Source organism: Sphaeramia orbicularis, chromosome 5 (genome assembly GCF_902148855.1).
Source record: "Sphaeramia orbicularis chromosome 5, fSphaOr1.1, whole genome shotgun sequence".
Classification (NCBI taxonomy): domain Eukaryota; kingdom Metazoa; phylum Chordata; class Actinopteri; order Kurtiformes; family Apogonidae; genus Sphaeramia; species Sphaeramia orbicularis.
This window is the reverse complement of record NC_043961.1, coordinates 6,320,787-6,344,483: the sequence shown is the minus strand read 5'-3', so window position 1 is coordinate 6,344,483 and position 23,697 is coordinate 6,320,787. Positions and strand designations below refer to the sequence as shown.

At 35.6% G+C, this 23,697-nt stretch overlaps 1 protein-coding gene across 5 annotated transcripts in view; it reads right to left on the bottom strand.

The window, feature by feature from the left end:
- iqsec1b (IQ motif and Sec7 domain ArfGEF 1b) overlaps positions 1-23,697 on the bottom strand; it is a 519,258-nt gene that overhangs the window by 389,273 nt on the left and 106,288 nt on the right. For 3 of the 5 annotated variants that reach the window (XM_030133550.1, XM_030133552.1, XM_030133557.1), the window contains exon 2: positions 5,441-5,470. The exons of the other annotated variants lie outside the window; for them this stretch is intronic. In XM_030133550.1, coding sequence (XP_029989410.1) covers positions 5,441-5,470 — 30 coding nt within the window. The remainder of the gene's footprint in view (positions 1-5,440; positions 5,471-23,697) is intronic. 5 annotated transcript variants of the gene reach the window in all.

Genomic DNA, 23,697 nt, shown 5'->3' with positions numbered 1-23,697 from the left:
TAGACTAAATGTCCTCTAAAATTAATGTTTATTTGCAACATAGTATAGCAAACTATTACAGGATCAAAAACAAATTAATTTTAGCAAAAAAAAAAAAAAAGTCTCAATTTTGAATGTCTGGGGTCGACAGAAACTTCTGATGTTAAAATGGGGTCACGATCCAAAAAAGGTTGGAAACCATTGCTGTAACAGGTTATCTGTACACTGTAAAAAAAAATAAATAAATAAACAGTAAAAAAACGGTATTATTCCGGCAGCAGGGGTGCTGAAAAAATACTGTTAAATAACGGAAAATAACCATCTTATAAAACACGGTAATTTTCCACAATTAAAATCCACTTTTTTGCCCTAACTTTACATGAGATTTTGCTTTTTTTTTTTTTTTTTACTTTTTAATGTTTAATAAAGAACATTTACCTGTATTAAAACACTCAAATTACCTATATATATATATATATATATATATATATATATATATATATATATATATATATATAATTTTCAATGAGGCTAAGTTGTAAAATCCACTGATAAAAACTGGATTTGGACAGTTTATCAGTGCTTATACATGTTATACGTTATACATTCACAAAAATACATTTATTCAACATTTTTGATGTGAAACCTCCTGTAATTACACAAGATATTTGTCAATTAACAAACAAGTCTTGTTAAACTTACAGAAAATTTACTTCTTTTATGGTTAATTGTCAGTAATTTTATCTCGTTTTATTATTATTTTTTACAGTATTAAACTTTAAATTAACAGTTTAATCTCATAGTGAAATTATGATACAATTGCAAATGTATTTTAACTATTTTTCTGTGAAGAAAGAAAAAAATTTCTTTTAAAAAATGGAAATTTTTTGGTTATTCAGTTACATTTTTTTCGTGTGATTTTACATTTGACATGTAAAATCAAAGTCTATTTTAGCCATTTCATTGATATTTTCATGTATCTTGAAAATACAGAAAAATCTGTAAAATAAACAGTAAAAATTCTGTTAAATTACAGATTTTTTTTTTTTTACAGTGTACTCTGCTCTTTGTAATGCAGTACTAATGCATTACTGTGAAAGGAAACATGGAAGTAGAAGATACAAAAGGCTCACAGCCCCCGTCATTGAATCAGATCAGTGTCTATCTTTAAAGAGACTGAAGATAAATGTTTTCAGCGCGGTGTACTACTTATCTACGTATCTTCATTATCAGCTGTATCTTTCCTTCCATCTTATCTACTGTACCTCCTCTGTCCTTGGATGCACATATATCTTTGTCCCTTTCTTACCGAAGCTGCACGTCTGGCATTGAAAGCTTGTGTCGTGCTTCCTCCATATGTTGATATCTGTATCACTTAGTCTTCGGATCCATCAAAACACCCAACAAAAGTCTGTATTTTCACTATGCACTTGATCTACTTGTTGTGGAGTCTACCATTAGTTTTTCTGGCACTTACCAGAAGAGGATAAAAGCAGCTGTTTCTTTATGTATGTAGCAGCGAGTTGTGTTACTGGTCACCAGAAATATTTAACCCATAAAGACCCAAATATCCACCTTTAACCAAAACCATCTTCTGATCTAAACTGTTTAATACCTGTTGATCCACTAATCCTATCAATACATGTAAATAATTGGTGTAAAATACAGTTCTTCATCTTTTCATGGTCATCAGATATGACCCATTTGGATGTTCAGAGGCTCCGTAGTTACCATGGAAACACCGTCATCTTCTACAACATTGATTCACCAGTAAAACCCATGGAGTTGGATCAATGACAGTGGATGGAATCGCGTGTTTTTGTGTTCGTTAATGATATTGTTGCTGAAAAAGTACTTTTTTTTTTTTTTTTCAGTTTTCTCTATTTTTGATGTAATAACCCTCAACTTCTAAATCTAAATGATCAGTGAATTAAATGTTGAAAAATCCCTGATTGTTACTGAAAAAAAGACAAATACAGAAGATGATATTACAATAAATGATGATAAAGTTCTTAAGGAAGGTTCAGTTAAGAGAAAAATTAATTTGGGATCAACCACAAATGTCACACTGGGTCCTTATGGGAACTAGTTTTCCTAAAAAATGCCTGAGGTATTGCCTGCATTTCATTTAAATATTAGTAAATAACTTTTATTTGCTAAATTTGAAGTTCTTGTTTTGAACTTTTCTATTTAATGTGTAATGTTAATGCTTTTTTTTTTTTTTTTTTTTAAACCCACCACCACCACCCCTCTTCGGAGGAAAACTTTATTTTTAATTACAGCTCATCATCAGAGAGGATGTTTGAAGAAATTGCTAACGAAGACAATGGCGAAGATGAAGATGACGAAGACAACCGGTGAGCTAAAGGCTACCTGACTGGCTACTGTTTATATTAATTCCAGCAAAAATCCAGTGGATTTCTACAACCCGTTTCAATTCCTGCTTAATTTGTTACGTTTTATAACTAGTTACATCACAACATTTGCACATATAAGGTCCAGACTTCCAACGAACATGAAATTAAACTACTATCAGCTGTTTTTGTTGTTATCATTATATTTGTCCAAACAAATGTAGCTTTAGTTGGACCAGACATTAGAATTAACAAGAAACTGAAGAAAACAAGGGTGGTCTAATAATTTCTTCCGTGACTGTAGAACTTCCTATCAGTGCTCAATAGTAACTGTGTTGATATCTGTTACCATTTAATGTTATAAACCATCAAACTATAGTCCATTATAAGTAAAGGCCAAGTTTTAATATTTAAAAAAACCATCACAAATTCAAGTGAATACATTTTATAGATGTTGTCCCAAGGAAAATACATTTTGAAAGGAATCCGACCAGTTGTTTCATCAGAGAAGATGTTTGAAGAAATTGCTAACGAAGACGATGGCGAAGATGAAGATGACGAAGACGACCGGTGAGCTAAAGGCTACCAGACTGGCTACTCTTTATATTAATTCCAGCAAAAATCCAGCAGATTTCTACAACCCGTTTCAATTCCTGCTTAACTTGTTACGTTTTAAAACTAGTTACATCACAACGTTTGCACATAAAAGGTCCTGACTTCCGACGAACATGAAATTAAACTACTATCGGCTATTTTTGTTGTTATCATTATATTTGTTGAAACAAATGGACCTGTAGTTGGACCAGGCATTAAAATGAACAAGAAACTGAAGAAAACAAGGGTGGTCTAATAATTTTTTCCCCAACTGTATGACTTCCTATCAGTGCTCAATAGTAACTGTATTGATATCTGTTACCATTTACGTGTTAGAAACCATCAAACTATAGTCCATTATAAGTAAAGGCCAAGTTTTAATATTTAAAAAAATTCATCAAAAATTCAAGTGAATAAATTTTATAGGTGTTGTCCCAAAGAAGATACATTTTGAAAGGAATCCGACCAATTGTTCCATCAGAGAAGATGTTTGAAGAAATTGCTAACGAAGACGATGGCGAAGATGAAGATGACGAAGATGACCAGTGAGCTAAAGGCTACCTGTGTCATGCGTCGACGTTTATGTTGATTTAGTTTTGGGTTTTTGTCTTTTCCTGTTTTATTTTGGTGATGGTGGTTTCCTTCCTGTTCTGTCTGCACTCTGTCAGTCTTGTCTTTGTCTTCCCTGTCCCATCATTGCCTGCACCTGCTGTCTCCTCATAATTGTCCACACCTGTTTGTGATCCCTGCCTCCCTTATATATTCTCCCCGCTCCCTTTGTCTCTTGTCAGTGCGTCGTTATCTGTGGTCTTGTGAAGAGCGTTCTGTTAAGTATCTAGTCTTGAGAATCTTGAACTCCATGTTTTCTACTCATGGCTTTTTGTTTGTTTAAAGTACGTTGTACTTCTCCTTTTGTTGTTAGAAATTTTTAGAGCACGTTGTGCTTTCTCTTTTTGTTAATCTTTTGTACTTTGAGAACTTTTGTTAAAATAAATCTTTTTTTGACCACTGACAATTGCGTCTCGTGCATTTGGGTCCACACTAAGAGTCGAGTCCTAACAACCTGACTGGCTACTCTTTATATTAATTCCAGCAAAAATCTTTTAATTGCTGTTTTAATTCCTGCTTAATTTGTTACGTTTTATAACTAGTTACGTCACGACATTTGCACATATAAGGTCCAGACTTCCAACGAACATGAAATTAAACTACTATCAGCTGTTTTTGTTGTTATCATTATATTTGTCCAAACAAATGTAGCTTTAGTTGGACCAGACATTAGAATTAACAAGAAACTGAAGAAAACAAGGGTGGTCTAATAATTTCTTCCGTGACTGTAGAACTTCCTATCAGTGCTCAATAGTAACTGTATTGATATCTGTTACCATTTACATGTTATAAACCATCAAACTATAGTCCATTTTAAGTAAACGCCAATTTTTAATATTTAAAAAATTCTTCAAACAGTCAAGTGAATACATTTTATAGATGTTGTCCCAAGGAAGAGATATTTTGAAAGGAATCCGACCAGTAGTTCCATCAGAGAAGATGTTTGAAGAAATTGCTAACAAAGACGATGGCGAAGATGAAGATGACAAAGATGATCAGTGAGCTAAAGGCTACCTGACTGGCTACTCTTTATATTAATTCCAGCAAAAATCTTTTAATTGCTGTTTTAATTCCTGCTTAATTTGTTACGTTTTATAACTAGTTACGTCACGACATTTGCACATATAAGGTCCAGACTTCCGACGAACATGAAATGAAACTACTATGAGCTATTTTTGTTGGTATCATTATATTTGTTGAAACAAATGTACCTTTAGTTGGACCAGTTATTAAAATGAACAAGAAATTGAAGAAAACAAAGGTGGTCTAATATTTTTTTTTTCGCAATTGTAAATACACTTTGCTTGCTGAATAAAAGTCCATCCGTCATTCACACTGACCCCATCCTGCCTGTCCATTTCTATTTCGTTCTATTCATAAACTGCACTTATTACCTGTCTATTAAATCAATTGATGATATTTCAGTTTGCTACCATTAAGACTGCATTCATGGTAGTGGAAAAAAGACTAAGTGAAGCTCGGATGCTTTTCTCCACAGTTCAGCCTTGGCTTATCAAGGCAGCATCTCATATTTTAGATCAGAGTGAGAAGAGGACACACGAATCCATGACTGTGCAAAACTTAAGCATTGTGACTACAAAAGCAAAACAGCACAGCCCCCGGAGGAGGAATCTATCAAGGAAAGATCAGAATCAGACAGGAGATATTGCACTGTAAGATCTTTACCTGGTGGAGGTAAACAATAATCTTATCTCAGTGGGGTGGTGTGGTTCTGACAGATGAAGGCGCACAGCAGCAAAAAGTCCGGAAGAGTTGAGACTAAGCCGATGAGATTTAGTTGGATGGGGTGCGACTGACAGTAGTGAGGAGAAATAAGCGGAAATGCCGCAGTATGTTTACAGCTAGAGTGAGCGGAGAACAGACAGTACGCAGGCTTCACATACCTGACAACTCTGGAACTTTCATTTTCAGATCTGTGAATGACAAAGATATCAATCAGGAATAGTAAAACCAACAGACATCAACGACGCTGCCATTCGGATCTGAAGGTTTTCGACGCAAAAATGTAAATCTGACCAAGTGTATTTTTCTCATTTCTAGTCCAAATATCTCATCACACTTAACCCTGTAGAGCCTGAACCATTAAATCATTGACAGAAAATTCCAGTTCTTTGAAACTGGAGCCTTTATTGGTCCTTCTGAACAACCAAAAACATTTTATTTTTCCAAATATCAATTTCCATGTATGAGTTTCAATTTTGTATCATATTTGATACAACAGGTCTCAATGCTCAAACATTATTTTTGAACAAACAAAAACATAATATAACACAAACATGTCTAACAAATTGTTAATTCCTTTTCTAAATAGTCCCAGGTCTTCCTCCGTCCTCATTAACCCTTTCATGCATAGGTCACTACAGTGGACAGTTCTTCTCCAGCTCTTCTCTTGTATGCTAATGGGTTTTGTTGTTTTAGTCCCATATCAGCCAACACAGTGAAGCTTATGCACCATCCCATACACTGACATTCATACAATTACTGTAACTGTGCTGTTCTTGATAAATCTGATCTGCAGTAACATGTTTGAGTGTAAATCAATTGTTATTTGTTAGACAAAAAGTGTTTTTTTTGTTTTTTTTTGCATATTATCTCCATGAAGTGAGTAATTACTAGCATTAGAATATGTTAAAATGTGAGAAGACATCAGATTAGCAGCATTAAAAATGGTTTTATTTCATTGTTTTCATATCACTTTCTGATATTGGGTTTTAAACACGTTTCTTTACTTCAAAAATTAAATGCATGGAAATTTTTGTAACTCCATAGGAAAAAAAAAAAACAAACTCGATTGTTTTTTTTCATGGCTAAGGAGGAATAAAAATACTCAAAAAAATAAATCTTGACTAAGGTTCTCACAATTCATGCATGTAAGGGTTAATGACAGTCTTGTAGTGTCACTGGAAAGGCCTCTGGTGAATGAACTCCTCCCCCTGGTGGATTATCTGTGTATTGCATGTATCTAATTGTATACATCAGGTTTTTCAATTAAAAAAATATCACACTGATGATGTAGAGGGCTTCAAAACTCATGTATCAAATATGATACGTTTGGCGTTATAGGGTTAAAATAAGACATAATCACCTAAAGAGTAACGTTTGAGTGAGATATAAGAACTGATTTATAGACAATAGATCTGGAAAATCTTATTTCAAGAAATCTTACCTGCGTGATTGTACTACCATGATCATATTGTTGTGTATAATTCAATTACTGCATCATGTATTAGTTGTGGGTTGAATGCTAAAATTAGGAAAAATGTATTGCTTGATTCATGTATTAAGTTCGTGATAAAGGTGTAAAAGCACTTGAGGGATAGGATTAAATAAGTTTATGCTTCTTCCAAATCCTTTTTGACCATGCAACATTCAGACTTGTACGTACTTGAAAATAGATTCTGTTCATTTAAATGTTATTTTGTTTTTGTCTTATTTTGCTTTGTTTTATTTCATTTTGTTTCTTCGCATGTTTGAGATAAATAAATAAATAATTTTCACTTGTTCCATTGGCAGATTTTTTTGCTTAATTCAAGCAAAAAAAGAAATCTTGAATTAAGCAAAAAAATCTGCCAATGGAACAACTGAAAATTATCTTGGTAAGATTTCTTGAAGTCAGATTTTCCAGATCTATTGTCTATAAATCAGTTCTTATATCTCACTGAAAAGTTCCTCTCTAGGTGATTCTGTCTTATTTTAAGTGCGATGAGATATTTGGACTAGAAATGAGAAAAATAAAAATGGGTCATATTTTGCTAAACCTATTTTCACACTGCAAAAATCTAAATCTTGCCAAGTGTATTTTTCTCATTTCTAGTCCAAATATCTCATCACACTTAAAATAAAACATAATCACCTAAAGAGAAACTTTTCAGTGACAAATAAGAACTGATTTTTAGACAAAAGATCTGGAAAATCTTATGTCAAGAAACCTTACAGGATAATTTTCACTTGTTCCATTGGCAGATTTTTTGCTTAATTCACAATTTTTTTTATTTGTTTTTTTTCTTAATCCAAGCAAATTATATTTCTAAACACAGACTGAGACTGCAAGAACCACAACTGGATAAAAAGTGGAATAAATGGACTATATTTACACAAAATCAATAGACCGACTGTTGCTACCCGGGCTCATTGTTTTCTTTTGTACTCATTTGTTCTCTTGTTTGTCAGTTTTTGGGGTTTTTTTTGGCTTTTTTTGGGGGGTGGGGTGTATTGTTATAATTGTCTGTAAAACTCAATAAAGATTTAAGTTACAAAAACAAGAAAAAAAAATCTGCCAATGGAACAAGTGAAAATTATCTTGGTGAGATTTCTCGAAGTCAGATTTTCCAGATCTGTTGTCTATAAATCTGTTCTTATATCTCACTGAAAAGTTCCTCTTTAGGTGATTATGTCTTATTTTAAGACTGATGTCAATATTTGGACTAGAAATGAGAAAAATACACTTGGTCAGATTCAGATTTTTTCCAGTGTTGCTCTGGTGGCAGAAAACCTTGTACATCTTTAAGTGCAAAGCGTGACGCAGCACAGATCAAAACTGCACGGACAGCATGAAATTACATTTGGCTAAATATATGTCTCACACATAACTGAAGGCAGTTCAGTGCAAAGCTAAGCTGCCAATTAAACTTGTGAAACTGCCTTTTTGCTTTTCCAGACCAGCAGGTCCAGGACAGTTAAATCCCAGCGGCAGGCAGATAGAGAAGCCAACCATCTGAGGCCGACCATCACAAGTCCAAAACTTTCCTTGAGGTCAAAGTGATTTCTGTATCCTCTGTTGAACTTTTTTAATGCCACTATGCATACTCCCCATAAGACAAAGGTTCAGAGGTGTAGAGACATTTGGATCTCAAGTCAGCTGAAAAATCCTCATATTCTCACCAAATAATTCTGCCATTTTCAGGTTATTTCTTTGTCAAATTAAATGTGAAATACTGTGCTCTACACCGTAAGCCCAGATAAGTAGAGTTTACTCAAAAAATGTGAGGCAAGTGATTGCACTTAAATGATTTGAGTAATGATCGACTAATCAATTGGTTTAAGTAGGTTCAACTTTAATGCTAAAAGTATTGAACTTAAACTATTAAGTAGAAAACACTAAAAGACAAGTTATTTGTACTTTAAATCTGTTGTAAAATCAACCCCACTATCCAATCATTCAACTCAGCATTTTAGCTTACACTGACTAATTTTCTCAATTGCAGCTAGATTAATTTATCATTGGTTAAACAACTTTTTTTAAGTTAATCAAACTCAAAATCCTATTCCTGGCCAAAATAGTTATGACATTATTCAACTTAAAATATTGTAGCATGTATGGAAGTTTGTTCAATGTCATTTGCCAGTACAGGAAGTGCATTTAACCCTTCGGTATCCGGGTGCGCCTTTTAGGCACACTTTGCACTTCGTTTTAAAAAACTTTATATTATTTTTCACAATTTAAATAAGGTTAGAATTCAAAAGTTGTTCATTTTTGCATGATCTTTAAAATTCTGGCCACCAACTAAAATGTGCACATTGTAAACAAAAGAAAATTACAAGACTAGCATCTGTCTCCCAAGTGTGCCAAAAACGCACTATTTCTTCCATTTGATCTGTATGATTAGGGCTGACCTTGATTTAAAAAAATAAAATCAAATTAGAGCAGAAAAATAAATCAATATATAATATTTAATAGTTTGATTTATAGGTGTGCCTTTTTAGCACACTTGGTGACAGATGCTAGTATTTTTGAACATTTGACCTAGCGCCAAAAATAATAATGCAAATTAACCAATGTTGCTGTTAATCATTGACATATGCCAGGCTGCAAAAATCAAACAATATGTGATCCACTTTTTATGTAGTATATTGAAAAAAATATATTTTTGTGTATTTTTTGCATCCAAAAAAATGGTTTGTTTACATTACAAACACGGCATTTAAAGGGTTAAAAAAAAAAAAAGACAATTATTGAGTATTTGGTATTTTTATTTACGGCTGGAGCTGATGAAATAGAAAAAAGTGTAAAAGAATTAAAAACAAACTGTATGACAAAATTCTTGACATTATTCCTCAAGTGTGTCAGAAAGGCACAATTGGTGCTTAGTAAGAACCTTGCTGGACAGGATACCAGAGGATTAATTTGACAAGACATTAAGATTTTCATTGTACAATGACAATAATAGATGAACAGTAAATCCATAGTTCTTCCTCTGGCTCTGACTCATGGTGCAGCTCTACAAAAATACAAAAACAAACACAAAAAGGCCAATAAACACTGCCATACACACATTAAATCCAAATTAACACTAACACCACAACCCCGCTGAACCCCTGCACAGAAAAAGAACACATTTTCAACAACATGCCCAATACCCACAATGCAATGCGAAGATAAAAAGGTGTGGTCATGACTAAAATTGAGTGATTTAATTCCATTCAACTTAAACTTTTTCATACTTTCAACTATGTCTACAAATTAGTAGAATATACTGAACATTTTATAGTAACATCATAAAACTTAAATCATTTAAGTGCATTGTAATTAAAGCATTTTAGGAAATACAAATTCCGGGCTTACAGTGTACCAAAACTTTCTAGTCAAGTGCATAGGCAACGTGTAAGGTAAAATTACACCAAAACACTGAAATAATGGATATTTTCTTCTTCTAAATTACAGGTGTCAAACACGTGGCCCTTGGAATAAATTTGCGAAATGCAAAAATTACACTAAGATATTTACACTCCTTTTAGTTCAGGTTCCACATTCAGATCAGTTCAATCTCAAGTGAAATACTATCATAATAACACTGAAAAAAAATGACAACTCCAAATTTTTCTCTTTGTAAATGTAAATATCTTCATGTATTTACACTAAAACAAAGTATAATTTCACAAAAAATGTAAATAACCTGAACATAAATGAACAACCTGAAATGCCTTAAGAGAAGTAAGTACAATTTTAACAATACTCTGCCTGTTATTCAATGTTTTGTGTGTTTGTAGCTCCACTGTGATCTGTAAGTTATAATGTACATGTGGAAATGATAAACTGAGGCAGAATATTGTTAAAATTACACTGATTTTCAGTTTGTTCATGTTTTTCACATCTTTTGAAAGGATAGTTTGTAGATGTAAACCTTTTCATAATGTAAATTTACTTTTTTCGCTCTAAAATATAGAGAAAAGTTTGGTGTTGACCTTATTTATATATTATTATGTTAATATTTTACTGGTTCGGCCCATTTCAGATCAAACTTAGCTGAATGTGGAACTGAACTAAAATGAGTTTGACACCCCTTTTCTAAATGATGATAATGATGCATTTAAGTTAAGTTCACTCCTTTGGCAAAGTTAAAAAAAAAAGTGCCTTCAGTTTAAAATTATTTAGAAATATTGAATTGTAAGAGTAGATATGTTTTCGTTGTTGATTTTTTTTTTTTTTTTTTTTTTAATTATGGTGTGAATGCTCGATGCTTTACACATTTAAGTTGATGTACACAGTGTATTAGGTGAAAAGGATAGGAAAAAAATAAACTTTTGCTTCTAGCCTATGCCTTTTTTGGTTTTTATGTTTATTATGTTTAATGTACTAAGTGCAATGATTGATGTAAAACTAAAAAAAATTCGTTCATTCAAATTAAAGTAACACTGGATGAGTTATTCTCCAACTGAACTAATTATCTCCTTCTACACAGACTGTTCAACACTGGGATGTTGTGCTGTGATTCCACCTTGTTGGGAACAAAAACACAGAATGTTTTTCCTGTTCTGAAGCTGAAAGTAAAGGCATGGACAAACTTGAATCGTCTTTGCAAACAGGAAAAAAACAATTAGCACCTACAGTATACAACCCAAAGTCCAAACTATGTCTCACACCTGTCAATCAAAGCCTGTTAGCACTAAAATCCAAACAGTGAAATGACAATAGTCGCTTTTCCATTGACCCTCAAATTGCGCAAATATAACTTGCGCATAAAAATTTACCTACTGGAAAAATGACAATTTCACCAAAAGTCTTTGATGTTGATATAGTAGGTTAAAGTGAAAAAATAATAGACAGATGAGATAGATGAAGTTGTGCTGACAAAAAAAAGATACCAAACATGGGTCTAATAAACATTTCTTCATATAGTATATAAAGGCCTAATCAAAAGCAGCCAAAAAAGGCTCAGTTTAGATCAGTAGATGATTTTGGTCATCGGTGGAGGTTTGGGTCTTTATGAGTTAAATGCACTTATTATATTTGATAAAAAGAAATATCGACATCCCAGGCTGTTTTGGTTAAACCATCAGTGGCGGCTGCTCGTCCTTCAGACAGGGGAAGCTCATTGTCGGCTTATATCAAAAAAAAAATTGTCAAGTTATTTAAACATAAATTTGGCCCTCCATTCCTTTTTAAGGAAATGGTCAGTGACCTTATCGTACCAAGTAAACAAGAAAACGTTGAAATTATGTTAAACTGAAACAAGGAACTACAATGAGTGTATTTTATTTACAGTGCAGGAAATGAACAAGTAATTTGGTAGTGGTTTCTCTGATTTCACAGCAGGATGCACGATGCTATTAAACTGAACTGTGTCAGTGAAGGAGTAGATCTCAAAACAGCTGTCAATCAAACGGGATTCAGCCTTTCAACTGATCCTCCAATCAGCACGTGGAAGCCCAGCATCCAGCCCGGCCAAGCTCCGCCCACAGCTCCATTCACCCCCAGAGATGCCGAGCGTCCAGGGGCGGGACAACATAGTGGCATTTATCCAATTACCGTCCAGTTTTGAGGCAATGAAAAAAACAGTTCCACTCAGTTCCATTGAAGTGCATGGACGCTGAGCGTCTACGGACAAATGCACTGAGCAGAGATGGAGGAGAAAACAGAGACACGGGAATGGAGGAGAAGTGAACAACATCCAGTCCGATCATTTGTGATAAAGCTGATTCTGAACGAACTCGTCTGTGAGATGAACGTGTTCTAACACATTTGGAGTCAATGAAATGTCAACACAACCGTACATTCTTAACCATTTAATTTTTGTAATTTTAGGGGAAGCTGAGCTTCCCTTGCAGTCTGTGAGAAATCACCTCTGTAAACAATGCCACTGTAAGGATGCATTACATACACAGTACACATGGATACACAGTAACACAGTAATCCCAAAGTACAAAAGCCTTTTTTTCTATCTCTGTGCAGCTGATTTGTAGGAATTTGGCATTTAAACCCTAAAACCCTGGAAATTACAAGCTGAGTGAAGTAAAAATGACCTATTTGGTTCTTTAACCTTGGGCAGATGTGCAGCCAGGCATGTGCATAATGACAGATGCCAGCATGATGGTGGGTCACCGCAGCTTCCAAAGAATGTTATGTCAGAGCCCAATGGTCATATAATCAGACGGATCCCTTCAATTCACTGCGAAACTGGAGGTGGAAAATTCCATCCTTGAAAGGGCACAGCTGAAATACACTGAGGGCAAACTGTCGGCGACATCTGTCAGCTTCGCCAGGAAAAGTGAAAAGGGGACTTGCTTCGATTTAGTTGCTCTAGAAGCAGCTGAGAGAGCGTAACCAGCCAAGCTTCATATGTTTGACAGAGTCCTTTATTATGCTCAGGTTGTCTTTCAAAACCCACTCTGTCCAGCTAATAGGACTCTTGTCTTCCCCCCGTTCTTCCCTTCGGTGGGAAAGTGTCAGCTTCTTGGCTCATCAGTACTAGTGTTCATCTAATAAAAGGGACCTAGCTGCGGTGAATGCCACTTCATAACAGGCAGGTGAGTCAAACGTTGGCAGATGTAATACTTTGACACCTCGATCAATGCTGTGTTTTTCCTGACAAAGCTACCGAAGCACAGCGAATCCACCACTAATGACATAAAGGGACCCCGCCTCGTACAGAGCTGCTGCTGCTGCTGTGACGAGACACTTGTGAACTCGAGATGTTCTACTTTGTCACCATTGTTTTCAGACAAGACGGCGTTGGAGTTGGAGAGGGTGTGAGAGAAGGAGTGAGGTAAGCAAGAAGTGATTGAAAAGGAGTCGACGTGCCCTAAGGAAATCATACGCTGTCAGTTTGAGACCAACAAAAAGATTAACCTGTCCTTTGTCAAAAGCAAAATCAATGGCGGATCGTAAACAACGAGGCTGCGGCAGAGACCACTGACTGGAAGTCTGTGTCCCTGTCAGCAGCGGCAGAAAGAAAAGGGGAACATGAGACTCCTCTTTAAAGCAACTGACAACTGGAAAAGATGTGATAGCGGGAGGCGCAGTTACAAAGATTGAAATCGCTGGTCTGATAAAAGCAGTTAATGATATCATCTGCGGATGCGAGATAGTCGAACTGCTTTGACAATTTGCCTGCAGTCACCAAACGAGCACAATAGAACCCAACTGCTAAGCACTGTAGGGCGGGGGTGTCGATTACGAAGGGGCGCCACTACCAACTGTGGGCCCCATGAAAGGTAAACAGTGTGGACCCTTCCATAAAATTCAGTATCTTAGCCTGATATTGGAGTTATTCTACAAGGTGTATAAAAAACTACACATTTTGAATAATTACACCCAGTTGTGCATTGATAATTTTTGGAATTTTCTTTTCTGGACGTCTGTCGGTAGAGGATTGGTGGATATTTGTCCAAATTTACAGACCCAGGTTTTCATGCATGAGTGAGCAGGGGCAAATTATGCAATCCAAGTTAAAACTGGTTTGTGCAAAGTAGCGGTGGGATTTAAATCCAATTAAAGGTCATGGGAGGGGACAATGGGCATCCATCTTGTTTTCTACAAAATTGCCAGGTTACAACTGTTATGGCTGGGGGCTGCTAATTGTTTTTTCCTTGTCTCCACCTCCCATTTTGGCCAACTGGAAACACCTGCAACCAATTCACCAGCCTAAGTAACAGGAGCTCCAACAATGAAGACCAGTGGGTCCAGCGCTGCAGTTTGGTTTTTTTGTTTGTTTGCTTAAGCTTGTGTTTTTGACTAATTTTGGCCGTGTTCAATTTTCCTGTTTGTATAATAAACTCAACGTCTTTTTGTTACAATCAACCTGCTCTCCATGTTTTTCTTTGCTGTCTCCCGGAACATCTTTTTCTTTCTTTTAGTTTTTGTTACCTGTTGGCACCCTAGACCTCCTGGCATGTAACACAGCATTAACACTTTGGCCACCATGTCAGTTTCATTTCTTTACCCATGGCAGCTGTTCCTGCCTTTCAAAGTTAGTTCAACTGGTTTAGGCCTGAAAATGTCACTGAGGACAGGCCAGGTTAGGGTCAGGCTTAGGGTTAAATCCCACCGCTACTTCGCGCAAACCAGTTTTAACTTGGATTGCATAATTTGCCCCTGCTCACTCATGCATGAAAATCTGGGTCTGTAAATTTGGACAAATATCCACCGATCCCCTACCTACAGACATCCATATAAGAAAATTCCAAAAATTATCAAATGCGGAAATTGGTGTAATTTTTCCAAATGTATAGTTTTTTTTTTGATACACCTTGTAGAGATATACAGGATGGAAAAATTTACCTATCAATTAAGAATCCAAAAGGACAAATTTTAGTTAATTTGGAACAACTGGATTTTATTCATAGCCCCATTCATAGAGCAGACTTTATTTGATCTCACTGGCAATATTTTTTTCTTTGTAACATTCTGATTTAATTTCAGACTGGTTATCGATGATCATTTCTATGACAGTGGAGGCAGCCCCCCACCCCCGGTACCTCCAGTTTCCCCTGTCGTTCAAAACAGGTACAGGTACAGGTACAGGTACATTTAGGGAAAAAAAACAAAAAAAAAAACAGGTACATTCAGGTTAATTTAACGACAACTCACTGCACAAAAATCCTTTGTGCTGATGTTAATTGCTAATGCTAATGCTCATGCTAGGTACTGTGTGTGTATTAGGATGGGTAAAATGCAGAGACTGTGTTTCCCTTCGGGGATAATAAAGGGAGTTAACCTTAAGCTTTAACCTTTACATACATCACTCCATTGACTGTGGGGAGGAAATTAGAATTACTGTCCTTATATAATCAAAGTTTAATGTTCACCTTTAATATAATGGTCACATGGTCGGTCCATATGCATAATAGGATATGGAAATAATTTTTACCCCATAAATTCTGATATTTAGCTGCAATGACCAGCCATTTCTGCAGCATGTTTGTGAATATTCCCATGAAACGTGATGAAGTGTCATGTTTTGGCTTTTACTGTCCATATTTCTTTGATTGTGTTGTTTTCTGTTTTAGTGTCTTTAATTGCGGCTTGTATTCTGCTGTTGTGCCCTTCTGCTTTGTCTGTCAAAGCACTTTGTAAACTCAGTTTATAACAGTGTTTTGAATTTGTCTGTTGGTGGAACTGACATAGAACAAGTAGCTGAGGCCAGGCTGTTCGGTGTGACTGTTGATAGTATGTTGACTTGGAATTCTCATATAGAGCAAATATTAAATAAAATGGGCAGAAGCATTGGTGCTGTTAAACAATGTAGAAATTGTATACCATATCAAATAAGGAAAACACTAGTGGAATCATTAGTTCTGTTGCATTTAGATTATTGTTCAATCGTTTGGTCAAACACATCAGAAATAAATCTAAATAAACTTCAAATTGCACAAAATAAAGCAGCTCGAATAGTACTGAACTGTCCATTTAGAACAAGTACTAGAGACACTCACACCTGTCTGGCCTGGTTACATGCTAAAGGCAGAATTAGATACTCTTTAGTTAAATTTATTAGAAACATCATAATTACAAAAACACCTGAACTTCTTTACAGTAAACCGACTTTCTTCAGTGATGTCCATCAACATTCCACACGTCAGTCAGAGGACAGACGTTTCCTGTTGCCTGCCTGTAGGACGAATCAAATACAGGGTAGTGTGCAATACAGGGCAATGGTGGCATGGAATACATTGCCACAATTTTTAATTTCAGAAATTCAAGCAGTTAGTTTTTCTAAAAGGTTGAGAATTTTCATATTTACCCAAGAATAACTGTCTGAGCTATTGCACATCCTATAATGACATCATCTAGACGGTTTGGTTTTTTGTTTGTTGTGGAGCTGTTTTTATTTTTATTTTATTTTTTGTTTCTGATTTTCGGTTTATTTATTCTTTTTTTCTGTTGTTGTTGTTGGTATTATTATTTTAATTGTTTTGTATTGTGTGCTGTTGTTGATTTTTGGTTTTTGTGTTGTTGTGTTGAGTGTATGTACATCCTGTTTGTTGAGTGAGTTGTGGGAAATTGTGGTGCTTTGTTTTTGTGTTGTGGATGACCCAGAGATGGGAGGTAGTCCCATACATGCAAGTCTCAAGTAAGTCACAAGTCTTAACCCTCAAGTCTCAAGTAAGTCCAAGTCGTCTCTATAAGAGGATCAAGTAAGTCAAGTCCAAGCAGAGCTTTAGTCAAGCAAGTCAAGTCGAGTCGCGAGTCAAGTCATTCGTTTTTTCAAATGTCTGTATTTCACCAAAACCAAACACCAAAACTGCTATAACGTCTGAAAATAAAGTTTTGAATACATATAGCCTCATTCTTGGCATGTAGTTTTGGTGTTAAAACTCAGGGCTGCAAACGCAAAAAAAGAGAGAAAGAAACTAATTGATGCACACAAAGGGCTATGCAAAGCAGGTAGCTACGCTAACATTAGCCAGTTGGCGTTCTGGTGTTACAGCTAACTTGGTTAGCACTACGTTGGCGCTGCTTGCAGCTACTTGCCACTTTTTATTTTTTAGCTAAAGTAAAAAATCATTGATAAGAAAAATATTAACGTATCAAGCCACTAGCCCAGTAGTCTCTCTGATGTCAGCAGCCAAGTAGCAAAATAATAATCAGGACGTTAATCCATCTAGCTTTAACCTAAGTTACATCATGTTACTCACCTTTCTTTATGAGCTGTCCTGAAATGTCGGATGAAATTCGACGTAGTGCTTGCAGTATCACTAACTTTAACATTGCAGATGTTGCATGTCGCTCCTCTTTTATTTGCTGTTGTCTGGTAATCTTTGAATCCAAAATTTATTATTTTCGGGATGGTGTTGGTCTGAGTGCCCTCCATCTCTCTGCTGACCAGCACTAGACTCGTGCAGGCACGTCTGCGTTGTGTGGAGGAGGGGTTGCCAGGTTTGCTGATATGCAGCAGGTCAGGAGCACTTGCTCACAATAAAGCAATGTCGATCTGATAATTTATTTATTTAAAAAAAAAAAAAAAACAAGACATGTTTTAACAAGACAAGTTTGTCATGTGACTTGGCAAGTCACATGACAAAAGTCAAGTCAAGTTGCAGGTCAGGAAAGGCAAGTCAAAGTCAAGTCAAGTCTTTTCTTAATGTTGATCAAGTAAGTCACAAGTCACAAATCTGGCGACTCGAGTCGGACTCGAGTCAAGTCATCGACTCGAGTCCCCCCATCTCTGGGATGACCCCAGGAAGAGTAGCTGCTGTGATATGCAGCAGCTAATGGGGATCAAACTAATAAACTAAACTAAACTATATAAATAAAGTTATTATTATTATTATTATTATTATTATTATTATTATTATTATTATTATCATTATTATTATTATTATATTAAAAGTAATTAAGTCTTGTGTCCTCTAATAACACACTAGGTTGAATTTTTGAATTGTGTGCCCTATAAAAGGTTAACATAATTGCATGGCATTCTGCAGATAAATTCCTGTGATGACTGAGATATTCGATATCAAACCCAGTGTAATGGAACTGAATGAGGCAGTGAGATTACAGCAAAGCGTTTGTTTTGTTTTTTTTCCAGTGCTGTTTGACGTAGGTTTGTGTTACGTAAGCCAAACCAAACAATACAAAAGAAAAGATAAGGCCCGACATAAGATTAGCGCTCAGCGTCTGACCCCCTGTTCTCCAGGTTCAGGGATGACGCACCCAGCCCCTCCTCAGCTGAAATCACACACAGCGTCGCCCACAGCAACATTCCAGCTGTATCCTCCTTCCTGATTGATGGGTCCTCATCACATGACCCTCTTTGTTGAAACCATCGGGGGTAGAACGAAAGCGGGTCGACTGTAAAAAGAGCATGAAAGCGCAGGATGTGACCCCACCACCCACCCTGCACGCCTGATTAATTGACAAGATGACTGGATGAGAGATCAAGCCACAGTGTCAGAAGCAGATGCCGTTTAATGGAAGCAAATTAAACTGAGCTGTGGAGCCGTTTGATACGTTGTATTACAGAGTCGGTTTGTGTAAGACTCTAATAAATCAGCTGTCAGATGGATTTTAGATGCAGTTTGGAGGTGGCGCGTACAAGTCGAGATAAACCAGCGACTGAAAGTTATCCAACGATGGATGTTTGGTCTTGTTTGTTTTAGCAACGTGATAGCATGAATTGCATACAGATAGCAGGCCACTTTTATTGGCATGTTATCTGTATGCATTATAAGCTTTCAGCATGTATATTTATGCCATGTAAAGTAAAATGCCATTAGTGCAATTAGCAGCTAGCGCAATTAGCAGTTAGGGTTAGGTTTCGGGTTAGCAGTTAACGGTTAGCAACTAGCGGTTTGGGTTACAGTTAGGGGTTAGGGTTAGGTTTAGGGGTTAGCGATTAGCGCGATTAGTCATGGCTGACAGCAAAACGGACAAGTTGCTTCCTAAAAAGAACTCCACTTCCATCATATGGCAACGTGATATCATGAATTTCGTACAGATAACACGCCACTTTTAATTGGCCTGTTATCTGTAAGAATTATCAGATATCAGCCTGTATATTTACGACATGTTAAATAACACGCCATGACCATAATTAGCAGCTAGCGTGATTTGTGGTTAGGTTGAAGGTTAGGGTTAGATTTAGGGTTAGCAGTTAGCGATTAGTGCGATTAGCGGCTAGCACATTGACACGCCATTAAATGCCATTAAATAACACGTGAAAGTATGAAAATGTGTACGTATAGCATGCCAAATGCATCCACCAGTGACCACAAGCATCTGTTAGTCTAAAATGTTGAATACCTGTTGAGTAGGGGTGTGCGATATGACGATATTAGATCATGAAAAAATATCTGACAAAGCAGAGAGATGGTGGAATCATCTATGATATGATGTAGTCAGAGCCATAGTGTATTCAACGGCTCTGCATGTAGTTATAAGAGATAGACTAACGCGTCACGTTGGTTCGTGTCTACGTCACATGGATCTCATGTTGCGTAGCGGGAGTCATGGCTGACAGCAAAACGGACAAGTTACTTCCTTAAAAGAACTCCACTTCCATCATATGGCAACGTGATATCATGAATTTCGTACAGATAACACGCTACTTTTAATTGGTGTGTTATCTGTACGAATTATAAGATTTCAGCCTGTATATTTGCAATTAAAGTTAAATAACACGCCATTACCACAATTAGCAGCTAGCGTGATTTGTGGTTAGGTTTAGGGTTAAACTGAGGGTTAGGGTTAGATTTAGTGTTAGCAGTTAGCAATTAGTGTGATTAGCAGCTAGCCCATTGACACGCCATTAAATGCCGTTAAATAACACATGAAAGTATGAAAATGTCTACGTATCGCACGCCAAATGCATCCCCCAGTGACCACAAGCATCTGTTAATCTAAAATGTTGAATACCTGTTGAGTAGGGGTGTGTGATATGACGATATTAGATCATGAAGGGTTAGAATATATTGATGATCTGACAAAGCAGAGAGATGGTGGAATCATCTATGATATGATGTAGTCAGAGCCATTGTGTATTCAACGGCTTGGCATGTAGTTATAAGAGATAGACTAACGCGTCACGTTGGTTCGTGTCTATGTCACATGGATCTCATGTTGCGTAGCGGGAGTCATGGCTGACAGCAAAACGGACAAGTTGCTTCCTTAAAAGAACTCCACTTCCATCATATGGCAACGTGATATCATGAATTTCGTACAGATAACACGCTACTTTTAATTGGCGTGTTATCTGTACGAATTATAAGATTTCAGCCTGTATATTTGCAATTAAAGTCAAATAACACGCCATTACCACAATTAGCAGCTAGTGTGATTTGTGGTTAGGTTTAGGGTGAGGGTTAGGGTTAGATTTAGGGTTAGCGGTTAGTGCGATTAGCGGCTAGCGCATTGACACGCCATTAACCCTTTCATGCACTGTCCACTCCAGTGGACAGTTCTTCTCCAGCTGTTCTCTTGTATATTAATGGGTTTTGTTGTTTTAGTTCCATATCAGCCAACAAAGTGGACGCTTATGCACCATCCCATACACTGTAATTCAGATCATTACGGTAACTTTACTGTTCTTGATAAACCTGATCTGCACTAACATGTTTGAGTGTAAATCAATTGCTATTTGTTAGACAAGAAGGTTTTTTTTTTGCATATTATCTCCATGAAGTGAGTAATTACTAGCATTAGAATATGTTAAAATGTGAGAAGATATCAGATTAGCAGCATTAAAAATGTTTTTATTTCATTGTTTTCATATCACTTTATGATATTGGGTTTTAAACACGTTTCTTTACTTCAAAAATTAAATGCATGGATATTTTTGTAACTCCATAGAAAAAAAAAAACTGGATCACATTGTTTTTTTCATGGCTAAACACTGAAGAAAAAAATCTTGACTAAGGTTCTCATAATTCGTGCATGAAAGGGTTAAATGCAGTTAAATAACACATGAAAGTATGAAAATGTGTACGTAATGTGTATGTACCCTGTGTACCCCCCGACAAAAAAATTAAAACAAACAACCCCCCCCCCCCCCCCCCCTTTTTTTTTTTTTTTGGACAAATCCCACCCTGCTAATACTTAAAGGTTAACTATGATACTGTGTATGTGAACTAATGGTGTGTTACGTGTGGGTGTAGCCTTAATTTTAAAAATCTTTCTAATTTTGAGAATTCTGGCGCTTTACTTCTTACCCAGGGACGACAGTTGAAAAATAGCTTTTTTGCTAATATTGGCCGATTTACAGAAATGTTCATTACTGAGTACTTTCCCTGCTAAATAAACAAATAAATAAAAATAGATAAATAAATATGTAGACCACAGGGAAATGTTTTAAAATTCATAATTCCATTTAAAGATGCAAAACATCACACATTTAAGAAAAGTTAAAAATAGAGAAAAAATATTTTGGAACTACCACAGAACTATCACTGGGTCTTTATGGGTTCAAATTTAAATTAGTCATTTCAGTGGGCTTTTGCATTTCACTTTACAACTCGGGTATTAGTGGAGGATACAGTCATTTTTATTTTTAGTGTCCTTGCCTAATTTTTAGCAATTATGAGTTGCTAAGAAACAAAATAAGCCACCAGTCATGACCAAAATAATTTCAATTACAGGTACTGGATATAAATGCATCAGAAATAACATCACTAATCCCACCATGACACAGAAAAAGTCGAGCAAATGGAAGGAAAACCCAACATAAATTGTCCGAGTGAGCATCAGTGAGCCTTGATATTGATTCTTCAACTTCAGTGCAAGTCTCTGAACTTCTAAAATCAATGGCACCATTCGCCCAGAATACATTTGGTGTTTAGATGATGATGATGATGATGTCTAACAAGTCAGTCCGAAGTCTACCATGGGTGTTCAGTGGGTTGAGATCTGTTACTACAAAATCAATAATGAATGATTTAAATTATTTTCATCAAAGTATTCAGTGAGTCGTCATGCTTCTCAAGTAACTGTGGTGTCCAATAAATAACACTGGTCAACAACTAATTTATTGTTTAAGTTTTTAGAGCTGATTTAGGATAATTTTGGTGTGCTGAATCCAAAAATCACATTAATTTTGCTCAATCAGGTCAACTTTCTGAACTATGCTACATATTGGCTTTTTAACATTTTTGCTTACATTTATGGGCATTTTCACATCATATGATACAAAATTCTTTCATATTTCTTGCAATAAACGAGTTCTGAAGATTTTACTTTTGCCAATTTATGATTAATGTTTCTTTTAATATTACAGGTGAATGAAATAGCTTCGACTAGAAGATCTTGCAAAAATAAGCCTGACGTATTCTGCTACATCTGCAGTGAATACACCATTGTACCTAACAGGAATCCTGTTAGAAAATGATTTTTTTTCTCTTAAAACCTATTTTGGGTGAGAACTATATTAAAAAAATCAACTGATAAAGTCACAAAAATGTAATCAATTTTGTGAGAAGATCAAATTTTTCAAAATCAAATTAGCAAAAAAACCTGACCTGATTGAGAAAAACAGATGTCATTTTTGGATTTAGCGGTGCAAAATGGTCCTAATTCAGTTGAAAAAACCTAGACAACTTGCAAAAAACAATTTTTTGTAACCCAGTGTAATCTATGTGTTCATAATAAAAGATTATTTGCAGGTGATATCACAGTACAACGCCCAGGTGAAGGCAGGGAGGGATTTCCTCTGTAAAATACTGTCAAAACATGTTCTGGTTTGAGTTGTTTAGTGTCGCTAGATTTAGTAAATCAATTTAGAAACTACGGGGAGTTTTTAACCCATAAAGACCCAGCCCAACTTTTGTATCAGTTCCCAAATGAAATTTTCTCTATATCTAACTTTTCTTAAGTGATTTATCACTATTTATTATAATATTATCCTCTGTACTTTGTATTTTATCAGTAGAAATCAGGTATTTCCCTATATTTAGTTAACTGATCATGTATATGTTCATAAAAGCTCAGGAAACAGTTCATGGTTATTATATCAAAAACAGAGAAAACTGAAGAAAAAGTGACTTTTTTTTTTTTTTTACAAAATATATCATTAATTGAACATAAATCAAGTGTTTCCATCCTCTGTCATTGATCCAACTCCATGGGTTTTACTGGTGAATCAATGTTGTAGAAGATGACGGTGTTTCCAGCTCAAGAATGTAAACTGGACTTAGTGATAAGTAATGACTGTTGTAACCATGTATATTTGTATTATTGGCATCGTTATTATTATTATTATTATTATTGTTGTTGTTTTTTATGTTTCATCTGGTCAGAGATTGTCCACGTCTTCAGTATACTGGCACTGATAACTGGCATAAGGTGTGGAAATGTATAGGATGTATGACCTAAACTTTTTTTTTTTTTGCTGTTATTTTTTATTTTATTTTTGTTTTTTGTTTTAATATTATTTTGCTCTTTTTTACTCTTTTTTTATATATACATATATAGAAGAAAAATTCAATCAAGATC